This window comes from Lynx canadensis, chromosome B3, assembly GCF_007474595.2.
Source record: "Lynx canadensis isolate LIC74 chromosome B3, mLynCan4.pri.v2, whole genome shotgun sequence".
In the NCBI taxonomy this organism is placed as follows: Eukaryota; Metazoa; Chordata; class Mammalia; order Carnivora; family Felidae; genus Lynx; species Lynx canadensis.
The window spans coordinates 93,299,610-93,312,259 of NC_044308.2; the positions used below are offsets into that span (position 1 = coordinate 93,299,610).

The window sequence follows — 12,650 nt, forward strand, 5'->3', positions numbered from 1 at the left end:
TATAGTATTTGTTTTACTTTTATCACCTAGGTTCCAATCATGGTTCACTTGGTTAATATACCTCTTATCTAGAACAATATGCCTACCTGTTTGTTTATTTTTTCTTGACATTGACTTATTTGAAGAGTCTGAAGTAGTCATTTTGTAGATTTCCTACATTCCTTAATTTGTCTGATTGTTTCTTTATGAATACATTCAAGATAAACAATTTTAGCAAAAATGTTACATGGGAGATATTGTAAAGTTCACATTATATCACATGAGGATACATATAATATCAAGTTGTCTCACTATGGTGAGCTAAATTTTACCACTTGGTTAATGTAGTGATGACCAGATCACTGTCTTGTAAGGTTTATTTTCTTCTTTATAATTAGCACATGATCTGTAAGGTGATACTTTGAGACTGTATAAATAACCTAAAAACCTTTCAGCCACTGTTCTTAGCATCTAATAGTGATCCAAACCTATATCATTTATTACATCAAGGTCTACAAAGAAAGGGTAATTTTTAAAAAATTCTCACATTTCTTCTGTATTTGTTATCTGGCATTCTTTTTTATTCTCTGTGTTAGTACATCAGTATTCCTTTTGATGCTAAAATTGGCTCTAAGTTGACCAGTGGCTGATTCTTATGTCCTTGGACGTGACTCCTTAGTCATTGAACACATTCTTAATCATACAAGATTCCCAGGCTTACTTTGTACCTTTCTTGTGTCAGACCTGAATGGAATCAACCATTTTTTCAAACTGCTTTTTTACTTAAGAGCAGAATTTAAAAACCAAAGTCTAGGTATAAATGTATTCATCGCTATTGTTTACTATTGTGGATTAGTCATTTCAGTGGACAGAACCAGGCAGTACCTTTGTGTGTGTGTGTGTGTGTGTGTGTGAGAATCATATTGATAACCTCCAGTTCAAATCCAGCACTACAGCGTTTTTCCTTATCTTCCTTTAGTCCATATCTTCCTTCTCCCACAGTAAAACCCTGGTTCCCAGTGTCAGTCATATTTATTCATATACTGTATTCTATGATGTACAAAATATAATTACTACACCAATAACATGACAACTACCTACTAAAGTTCAAGATTTCTACACTTGATCTTAGCCAAAAGGCCGAGAAGCGATAAAAGTTCAAGATTTCTTTGCAGTTCTTTTTTCTGCTTAGAATTATCCCACAGAGTTTTGTTTTCAAACTTTTCTTAAATTGTTTTCTGAGTTATTATGATTTAAACGGTGTGATAAAAGATGAGTAGAAGTTTGCTTAAGTGTGGACGGGTTCTGGTGAATTCCAGATGGGAGGAATATATGTTGAGACACTGAGTTATGAAGGACTTAGCAAATTAATAGGAAATGGTGAGTTTCTGTACTGCTGAAACTGTTTGGTGGGGGGTAGCAGAAGATACTAGAAATACAATCAGAAGCAAAAATACAGAGATCATTATTACAAATAAGGAGTTTGTATTTTTGCAGTAGAACTCAAATGGATGGAGGTAAACTAAATATTCTTTCCTTCCTTCTAGCTCCAAATTATTTTTAACAATAATTTTCAGATTTACATAATCTAGTTATATGGTTGTTCTTGTGTACTATAAACATTACCTGGCAATGAATGGGTTTCTTTAAGCATTGATCTTAATCCTGCTTGTTCTGTGTCAAAACTAAAATGTTAGTGTATCAAGAAGATTCTGGGGGCATCTGGGTGGCTTAGTTGGTTGAGCATCTGACTTCCACTCAGGTCATGATCTTATGGTTCATGAGGTCAAGCCCCACATCGGGCTTGCTGCTGTCAGCCTGTCAGAGCAGATCCCACTTCGGATCCTCTGTCCCCCCGCCCCCGTCCCTCCTCCACTTGCCCTCCCCCAAAATAAATAAGTATTTTTTTAAAAAGAAGATGATTCTGGTGCTGGCCAAAGCACCAAGAATCTGAAAATAAGTGCATTTTTTAAATTCCAGTGTAGATATATATTGCTTTTAAAAGATGGAACTTGGGGCACCTGGGTGGCTCAGTTGCTTGAACATCCAACTCTTGATTTCAGCTCAGGTCGTGATCTCATGGTTCATGGTATTGAGCCCCACATGGGGCTCTGTGCGGACAAGCATGGAGCCTGCTTGGGATTCTGTCTCTCCCTCTCTCTGCCCCTCCCCTGCGTGCTCACGTGTTCTTTCTCTCTCTCTCTCTCTCTCTCTTTCACTCTAGCTCTTACTCGCACCCTCCCCTGCACACCTGCAGGCACACTCTCTAAATAAATAAATAAATAAATAAATATTTAAAAATAAATAAAAATGGAAGAACATATCCCAGAAATTAAGTTATACTTTCTTGCTCATAAATGGTTTGTAGAAGAACTACATTGGAATTTATCTTGAGGACAGGTATTAAATAGTTAAATATTTTTAGGTGAGCAGTTTTTGAAGTATGTATGTATTTTAATTAATAAACATTATTTTTTAGAGCAGCTTTAGGTTCATAGCAAATTGAAGAGAAAGTACAGAGATTTCTGTTATCTCCTCTGCCCTCACACATGCACAGTCTCCTGCACTAGCACCACAGTGGTATGTTTATTGCAGTTGATGTAAATTGACATATTATCACCAAAAGTCTGTAGTTTTACATTAGGATTTGCTCTTGCTGTTGTATATTCTGTGGGCTTGGACAAATCTATGTCTAGTATCTACCATTATAGTATCATTGAGTATAGTTTCACTGCCCTGAAAATCCTCTGTGCTCTGCCTCTTCATCACTCCTTCCCTCCCTCCCAGCAACCACTGATTACTGTTTCCATAGTTTTGCCTTTTCTAGAATGCCATGGCCCCTGATCTGTTAGGTGTTGGCTCTTGCCCAAGTTCTGCTTTAACATTTCCAGTCTGCTGTTAATTGATTATTTCTGTCTTGTCCACATATAGCGTTGGTTAGTTACATTAAACAGCAAAGCTTCCAGAAAAACTCGCGAATGTTTATGTATTTCTGTAGCTCATTTTAAAAGTAGACTCATTTGCTTAGATGATTTTTGTAATGTAGTGTTAGAAAATACGTTTACAAGAGGGAAGCAGGGCTACATTGGAAACTCTTGAATGTCAGACCAAAGAGTTTAGCTTGTGAGCACGCACAAGTTGGGGAGAAGCAGGGAAAGAGAGGAGAGAGAATCCTGAGCAGTCTACACACTATCAGCGCAGAGCCTACACAGGGCTCACAAATTGTGAGATCATGACCTGAACCGAAATCAAGAGTTGGATGCTCAACCGAATGTGTTACCGAGGCGCCCCTCCTTTCTTTTTTTTAAGCAATGCTTTAGGAAAATTCATCACAACAACAGAAATGTGTAGGTTGTACTTTTTGTTTCTTTTCTTTCTTTCTTTCTTTCTTTCTTTCTTTCTTTCTTTCTTTCTTTCTTTCTTTCTAGAGCTAGAGACTACAGACTTAGGAGATTAATTAGACTTATGAATTAGACTGCTTGTGTGAGGTGTTGAGATCTGTAAGGATTAGCAGGGTATCAGGATTAGACTAGAAAGAAAATAATGGATGTAAGAGATGTTTCAAAACATTTAGTGACCAAGTGTTAGAGTAGAGGGGGAGAGAGAGACACAGAGAGAGAACTAAGATTTACATGAGGTGACCAATGCATAAAATCCATGAATACATATAAGAAGGCCCCAAACAAGGAAATTAATTAGGTAGAAAATGAATTTTAGGTTGAACAAGATAGAATATTCTAGTTGAGTTTGAAAAATACTATCCAGAGACAAAGAAAGAACCAGGGATGTAAATCTTGGAAGTCATATACTGAGAAGTATTTGCTGAGACTGAGAATGGGTAGACTCTCCAGTGAAGGGTATATAGAGCAAGAGCAGCATGCTTAGGACTCAGTCTTGGCATACAGCCCCAATTAGGGAAGAGATATATGAGACAGAACCAAATAAGGCAAAGAAAGAGGTGCCTAACAGGTGGAAGAGAACCAAGAAAAAACAAAGTTTTAGAAGTGAAGCAGAAAGTTTGAGAAAATACATCTGTACCACTAAATGCAGGAGAGATTAAGGAGAAGGAAGACTGAAACATGACTTGTTCTTACATATTCAGCCTGCTACTTGTAAAATAATTTTTAATAACTTTATCTTCCTGAATTTCCTCTTAATAATTTTTCTGATTATAAAAAAGTTAATGTGTACTTATAGAAAATTTGGAAAATATAAAAAAGCACAAAGAAGTAAATTGGATTTTTCTAGTAGTAATCCCACTTCTGAGAGAGGTATGCACTGAATGTTCTGTTGCCTGATTCTTTTTTCAGGCATGAAAATGAACGTCCCCCTTTTAGTTATTCACTTACTTTACCATGAACATTTTTTTCTTTAATATCGAATAATCTGTAGAAGGATCTTTAGTGACTATTTAATATTAGATCATATAATATCATGGTCTAACTGCTCTCTTACTTTTTGAATATTTAAACTTTTAAATTCTGTTATTGTTTCCACCATTTAGTTGATTATTTTTGTGCCCTAACACATCAAATCACTGACAACCATGTTCCTGTGGTATTTTAACTTTGCATCTCTTTTTATGTTTCTTATGAGTGTTTTAATGGGTTAATGGGGTCAGTGATCAGGCCTCACTAGCTGACTACCATATTAGCTATATTTTTCCTAACAGATTTCTATACAGTGTGGTAAGAGACATAGTAGTCAGTAAACTAGAATGAAAAATAAAGAGCATACTTGCTTCATCTGTATGCAGTTACTAGCTCTGTAGCTTTTTCAGGGTGGAAGATTTGATTATATAAAGGTCGTTGGGACATGGAAAAGAGTGGTTTTAGAAGAATGTCATAGAGACTGAATTTAAAAGTTTATGAAGTGAGTTGATAAGGAATACAGGCAGTAAGCATTTCTTCAACATCTTTTTGATCATCCACTATGTGTGAAGCCAAGTGCAAGCTTATAATCTACTCTTTAAAGCACCGCCTAGCATTTTTTTCTATCATTGTTTAGCACATGTGAGCCATGTTCTCTTTCTCAATGATGGTAAGCACTGGGGTGATAGGGACTGTTTATTTTGGTTTTTGTTTTTGCAATAGTACTAACCATAGTGCTGTGTCCGCAATTAGTATCAATAAATATCTGTTAAGTGAGAAGACATTTAAGGGTTTGGCAGTGAAAGAAAAGACCACGCAGGATATAGCAGGACGAGTTATTACTGTGTTTTATTTTAAAATAGGAGACGCTTGACTTGAGAGAGGCAGAAAAAGGAGCCAATTATGAATTCAACATACCTACTCTGTGCCTTGTACTGTGGTAGATGTTAGATATGAAAAATACTTACGATTTGGTCCCTGTAAGCATATTTGAGAAAGAGAGGCAAGGAATTAATGGGTCCTAAAGAAGGACTGAATGAGTCAAGAACACAGGTTTATATAGGGAGCTTAGCTGTGGAACAGAGGAGGAAGTCTTTTCCTCTGGAAATGAAAGAAAAAAGGAGGGTGACTAAGGATACAGAAAAATTTCGAGATAGCAAGAAGGGTGCATTTTGTTTTTAGTCAAAAGAAAGGAAGATGTGATTCTAGAACAGTGTTTATTAAACTTTAATGTGCATGTGGATTGACTCAGAATCTTGTTAAAATACAGAATCTGATTCAGTTTGTCTGGGATGGGATCTGAGACTACATGTCTAATAAGCTCCTAGGTGTTGCTGATGCTCTGGTTTGTGAACCACATTTTGAGAGCAGCTCTAATATTAAGCTTCCATATTCTGGTAAACTAAGAGGTAAGCTGAAAATGGAAAATTATGGGTCCGGGATCTGAAGAATATGGGAAAGGTTTAGAATACTTAATATGACAAATTTGAAGGTAAAACTTATTAACCTGCAGTAATGTATTTGTTGTGAATTCATTCTAATGAGGCTTTTCTTGGATGTTCAGTTGTTTCTAATAAGTAGTTTTTGATTTTCTTTTTAAAATATGATTGGAGTATCTGAAGGAGAAAAACTCTTAGTTTAAGCATGTCAAAACCATGAACAATCCTGAAAGCATATCTGATGTCAGTATAGATGTTAGTTTCCAAGAAGTACTCACTGATTTTCTTTTTTCTTTTTAAATTTTTTTAAAATAATCTCTGTGTCCACCCTTGGGTCTGAACTCATGACCCCAAAATCGAGAGTCACATGCTCTACCTACTGAGCCACGCTGGAGCCCCTGATTTTTTTTTTCTTTTAGATTTTATTGAAGGTTTAAAGAATTTGAAAAACTTTTAGTTTTAATGCTTGTCGAAATCCTGAACAGCACCAAAGCATATCTATTCTCAGTGTGGACGATCTATTTAAAAACTTAAAAATAATTTTAAAATAAATTTTAAAAAATAAACCTTAAAAACATATTAAATAAGGTAATGTATGTTTATATGTTTTTTTCACCTTAAAAAAAAGCTGTAACAGTGCCCTTGATAAATGGACAGCATGTATCCATTGCCTTGTATACATTTTTTTTTTTTACAGTTTATTTATTTTTCAGAGAGAGAGGGAGAGCAGAGGAGGGGCAGAGAGAGAGGATCTCAGGCAGGCTCCACACTATCAGCGTGGAGCTCAATGTGGGGCCTGAACTCAAAAACCATGAGATCATGACCTGAGCCAAAACCAAGAGTCTGATGCTTAACTGAGGAAGCCACCCAGGCACCCCTTCTTGTGTACATATTTTTATCTCTCTGTAATTTTTTTACCTAGAGCCATGTCAGCTGTATATATTAAATACAACCTTACACAAAGAAACCAGCTGTGTTTCCTCATAGATGCAGAAAAAAAAAAGTCATATAACCAAGAATTATCTTTCATTCTCTCTAAGAGTACACATTTCATATCCTTTTATGGTGATTTTAGTGGCAATAATAAACATGTATTTAATGTGATCCAAAGGTATTTATAGATCTTTAATGTTTATTAACGTTTATTTGTTTATTTGATGGTTATTCTATAATGTATAAGAGAAAAGGGTAAAAAAAAATTTGATGATCAGTGATTTGAGTTTTTATCTTAATTAGAAATTCTAAAGATTTTTCATTAATTCAATTTTATATTAGTCTAAAATAACATTAAGGGTTTGAAAACTACAACACAAGGTAATATATTAATCATTGTAGGATTTATGGCATTATAGGAGTTGATCCCTTTTAATAAAGATATTATGTATTATAAAATTTAATTGAACTCATGATTTTACAATTTTATATTTTGAAAAGTGAAGCCAGTGGAGGACATTTGAGAAATTTAAGTTGGTTAGGCTTTTCCTGAGAAGATAGGTTCAAGTTTGCACAAACAATTATATCATATTAATATTATTTTACATGGTGATAAAATCTGGGCAAAGACAAATAGCTGTTTTTAAGTGAGTTTTATTTGTCCAAGGATTTTATATGAACTTTTCCTGTATAATTAATTATATACCAGATATTAAAACTTTAAAATTTAAGAAAATTTTTTTTCTTGGTTAACCAAGGACATTAATTAAACTCACAGCTAGTCTTTGTTTTCCCTTGAATGTACATCTTGTGGCAAGACCATTGTTTTCCTTACACAGTACATTCAAATCATAAAAAGTAAAGAAATCTCAGAAGTCTCTGGGATTTTTTCATTTAATGTGAAATAAGCACTCACCCTTTTAATAATGATTTTAGTATGCTAACTGACATAAGATCTTGTTTCAGTTTATTTTATTCTGATAGATTAATACAGTCTATACATAGACATGATATACCAATCTGCTCAAAAAATATTTTGTATTCATAAAATGGAAAAATTTTACCCTCCAAGAACTTAAAGAATGTAATTATGATAAAGCAGCAAAAAAACCCAAAAACACTTAATCACCATTAGATTCATCATTGCTGAGTATGTTGGTTTTAAATATATTACCACAAATTCTTTGAGATGCTTTCCTTGAAGAGTTACAATCCAGTTCCCTTCTACTTGTATGTGTCTGACTTAACGACTTACTTCTAACAAATAAAGTAGAGATCATGGTGTGTGACTTCAGAAACTAGGTCATAAAAAGGCACTGCAGCTTCCATCTTGGTTGTGTTTTCCTCGAATCTCTTGCTTTGGAGGAAGCCAGCTGCCGTATCATGAGCAGTCCTCTGGAGAGACCCAGATGGCAAGGAACTGAAGCTTCCTGCTAGTAGCCATGGAGTGAAGTTCAGTGATCCTTCAGTCTCAGTTAGGGCTTCAGTTGACAGCAGCCTAGCCGATACCTTGATTGCAGCCTCAAGAGATTAGAACCATCCAGTTAAGCCACTTGTAAATTTGTGATCCACAGAAAGAAAGATAATGAATGTTCATTGTTTTAAGGTACTATACTTTGGGATAATGCATTATATGGCCAAAGATAACTAATAGACTAAGAATTGTGATTTGCAGGAATTTGGAGAGATATTATATTTCTAATGTCCGTATCTTGTACAATAAAGTCATTGAGTTTTCTTTGTTTTTAAAAAAGCTAAACTTACTTGAAGTTTAGAAAATATTAAATATTGTTTTGTTTGGCTTTTGGAAACCATCATTTTTCTGAGTGTCTAATTTATAATTAAGTTTCTTTACTGTCCTTTGTTTTGCTTCAGAATTCCAAATTAATATTAACTTGCAGTTACTCAGTTATTTAGAGAAACTGAAGAAAGCTGACCATTGAACGTTAAGATCTTGTTTCCTTTCATCTTTGGTATAGGAATTTGATTTTTGTAGATATTGACAGGTATTTGCCCCATTGTAAGTAAACATGAAGAAACCTTAAGCTTTGGATGGGGAAAGAAAGCTCTGGCTATTAGAGTAACGGAGCTTATATCAGCACATTTAAAAACAAACATAAACAGAACACACCAATAAGGAAATGAGATTGCAGATTCCCAGTTAGCTGCCATCTGCCCAGGATACTGTCATCTGGCAGAAATCACATAATAGGTCATAAAATCAAAACCCATTTCCTCCACTGCTGCCATCTGTGTGGAAACTATTGTCCATGTGTTCAGTTATAGTCGGAACCAGAAAGAGGCTTTATGAGCAGTGTATGCTCAGATGTATGTATGCATGTATGTATGTAATCTCTATACACAATGTGGGGCTCCAAGTGACAACCCAAGATTAAGAGTTGCATGCTCTACCGACTGAGGCAGCCAGGCACACCTCCAAAAATTTTTTTAAAAAGATCCTTTTATTAAAAAATTATACAAGGAATTGGGGCACCTGGATGGCTCAGCCAGTAGAGCATGCAACTCTTGATCTTGGGGTTATGAGCTCAAGCCCCACATTGGGGAGTAGAGTTTACTTGAACACACACACACACACACACACACACACACACACACGGAATCAAATGAAAAGTTAACAGTAGCAAGATTAAAATAATAAGACTCTAAATCTCAAATTGTTGTTAACATCAAGTGTGAAGCTTACATTTTATAATACTTTGACTTTCTGTAACTCTAAGGAATTAAGGAATTAAATGAATTACATTTCAGATATTAACTTCAAAGACTGAAAACAGTCCATGTTTCTAAGAGTCCTAAGGTACTCTCAACAGACTGCTTCACATTTTATAAAATTAGTTTTCAACTCTTTCAAAATATATCTGTACTTTTTCTCTTTCACCCTAACTTCCTTTTCTCTTTAAAATTATTTTTAAGTTTGTTTATTTCTTTTTGAGAGAGAGAGCAAGTGAGGGAGGGGCAGAGAGAGAGGGAGAGAGCAACTCTCAAGCAGGCACGGCACTGTCAGCACAGAGCCCAGCGCAGGGCTGGAATCCACACACTATGAGATCATGACCTGAGCAGAAACGAAGAGTCGGATGCCTAACCGACTGAGCCACCCAGGTGCCCTACTTCCTTTTTTCTTTAATTCATTATTTAGTCCCATGAAAGTTTATCCATGAAAATCATTTGTCAACTTTTAAGAGAAACGAAAAAGGGTCTCATTGGTGTGTCCTGTAGTCTACCTTCAGATATGTGCATATTTTTTCCAGAGCAAAATTTATTAATCTCTGACTGACTTCTGCATTCTTAAATTCCACAGTCACACACATTCTCCATCACTACCACCGCCCCCAGTATTCCCATTCCCATCCTCACCACCACCACTGTTGTATGTATCTGGCATGTACAGTAATGTTCTGTTCTCTAAGCAGAAATTAATCACAGAGTAAATCTAATATGTATTCCATACTGTAGGATTATTTCTGGATTTCTCACTATTTTAATGGACTTAGTATGTTCTTTTAATCAATCTAATCAGGAGTTGACCACAGTTTGTTTCATTTTTACTACACTTAATACAAACTACTATATAATCAGTCATAGAAATTGTAATATACTTTGAGAAAGTAAAATCGGGTCTTTTTCATTTGGGGCATTGTTTATTTTTCACTGATATTTTCTTGGTTAATTTTTGAAAGTGTTAACTGGTTTTTCACAAATTTGATGAGGAATAACATGTTATCTGAGGATCTGGTAGTTCATAGTTAAGTAGCTAAGAAGTTTTCAAATAGACATCTTTAATTTTATTGTTTCTCATTATTGTTTGATACTTGGCAAAGTTTGCAAAGAAGCATATTGAGAAGGCTGATAGTTTACCACATGTCTAGATTTGATTGTGTCTGTAAGCTCCAAATAAATATATAGATAGTACAATTTTTGTTAATTTTTTTTTTAGTTTTAAAGTTTATTTATTTATTTAATGTAATCTCTACATGAAATGTGGGGCTCAAACTCACAACCCCAAGATCAAGAGTTGCATGATCTCTGACTGAGTCAGCCAGGCATATTCACTCAATTTTTTTAATGCTGTAGCCACATTGAATGTGAAATGATCTAGAACAATTGAGCTCATTATTGGTAAAGAAGTCTTGAACACTTGAATAATGTTCTCATTTAGTTCTTTAGCTATGATTAGTTCTTTTACTTCAGAATTCTATTCTGGCACTTTTGTACCTTAAGGATCAAAAGAGACATGTGAAAAAAAATTGGAAACTATGAAGTACTAGACTTGTATAAAGTATCACGTACTCAGTTTTAATTAAAAGTTCCCTCCTGAGGGAACCATGATATAGGTTACCATGTGTATATTTTTATTTGATATTACTATCAGTATTCTATAGTAAGTAAGACTAGTAGAGTGGGGTGCTTGTTGGTTCAGTGACCTTCAGTTACCATTTACTATTTAATGCTCAAGAATATCATAGTGTGATAGTCTACACTGCTGAATGAGAAATGTGCTTTGCTCTACTCAACTTGTTTTTTAGATGTGTGTCCCTTTACATTCTTTCCTTCCTAGCTGCCAGATGTGTACCATTTACTATTTAATGCTCAAGAATATCATAGTGTGATAGTCTACACTGCTGAATGAGAAATGTGCTTTGCTCTACTCAACTTGTTTTTTAGATGTGTGTCCCTTTACATTCTTTCCTTCCTAGCTGCCAGATGTGTACTTAAGGAAGTAAGGTACAGGGGAGTCTGAGTGGCTCAGTCGGTTAAGGTCTGACTCTTGGTTTCAGTTCAGGTCATAATCTCATCGTTTGTGTGTTCAAGTCCCACATTGGGCTGTGTGCTGACAGCGCGGAGCCTGCTTGGGATTCTCTGTCTCCCTCTTTCTCTCTCCCTTCCTCACTCAATGCTGTCTTTCAGAAATAAATAAATAAACATTTAAAACAAATGTAAGGTACAGGAAAGAGATGGGATAAAGTAATAAGGAGGCAAAATTAGCATTTCTATCATGGAATGAAAAATACTGTTGGTGTACCTACCATACTATATGTGGATGTTTATTTGTTTCATTGTATATTTGATAAATTTAATATTTTTCTTTTAGTCTGAATTTCATAATTGGGTCTAAGTTATTCTTTCATATTTATTACCAAGTAGATGTAACACAAATTTGTTAATTTATTTTCCTCTTCTCATAGTTTTCAGCATATGATTTCATCCCATCTCCAAAATTAAAGCCCTCTCAAGGAATGCCAGTCAATGATGATTTATGTTTTAGCAGAAAAAGAGTGTCAAGAAACTTATTTCAGAATAGTCGGGATTATAACCCAGATTCTCTTCCTGTGTGTGCTGCTGGTAAGTAAAAGGTTCAGGTAATAGACATGTTGAAACTAAGTTAAAGGTTTCTCTAAACTTAATAATTCATTCAAGAGCTCAAAGAATTTATAATCTAGTAGACAATTCAGATTCAATAAATATTTGTTATAGATCTGATAAGAATGGACACTTTGACATAATTGTATATATATATATATATATATATACTGCATATATACTATATATATATGCAGTAAAATTCCATAATATTTTTACACAAAAATGATTGTTATAATGATTGTGTAGTTTAATGTTTATTTAATAGAGAAAAAGAAATGCAAGAATATATCCAGTTATGCTCATACCATTACTTGGATTTTTATAAGGCTCATGCTTTCTGTACCATTGAGAGCTCTTATCTAGTCACACAGATTTAAAATAACTAGAAAATAAGACAACATAAAACCTGATGCTAGACTGATATGAATTATAAGTACTATTTAGGGATTTAAGAAAGGAAAATGTGATAGGTGTTGAAGTGGTTTAGGAAGGCTCCAGGAAAAGTTGGACTTGAGCTGGACCTTAAAGAAGGGAAAGGTTTGTGATT

General features: G+C 34.7%; 1 protein-coding gene across 2 annotated transcripts in view; it reads left to right on the plus strand.

The window, feature by feature from the left end:
- The window catches only part of TOGARAM1 (TOG array regulator of axonemal microtubules 1), a 77,711-nt gene that overhangs the window by 4,009 nt on the left and 61,052 nt on the right, over positions 1 to 12,650 (plus strand). For both annotated transcript variants that reach the window (XM_030319013.1, XM_030319012.1), the window contains one exon: positions 11,926 to 12,082. In XM_030319013.1, the coding sequence (XP_030174873.1) occupies positions 11,926 to 12,082 (157 nt within the window). The remainder of the gene's footprint in view (positions 1 to 11,925; positions 12,083 to 12,650) is intronic.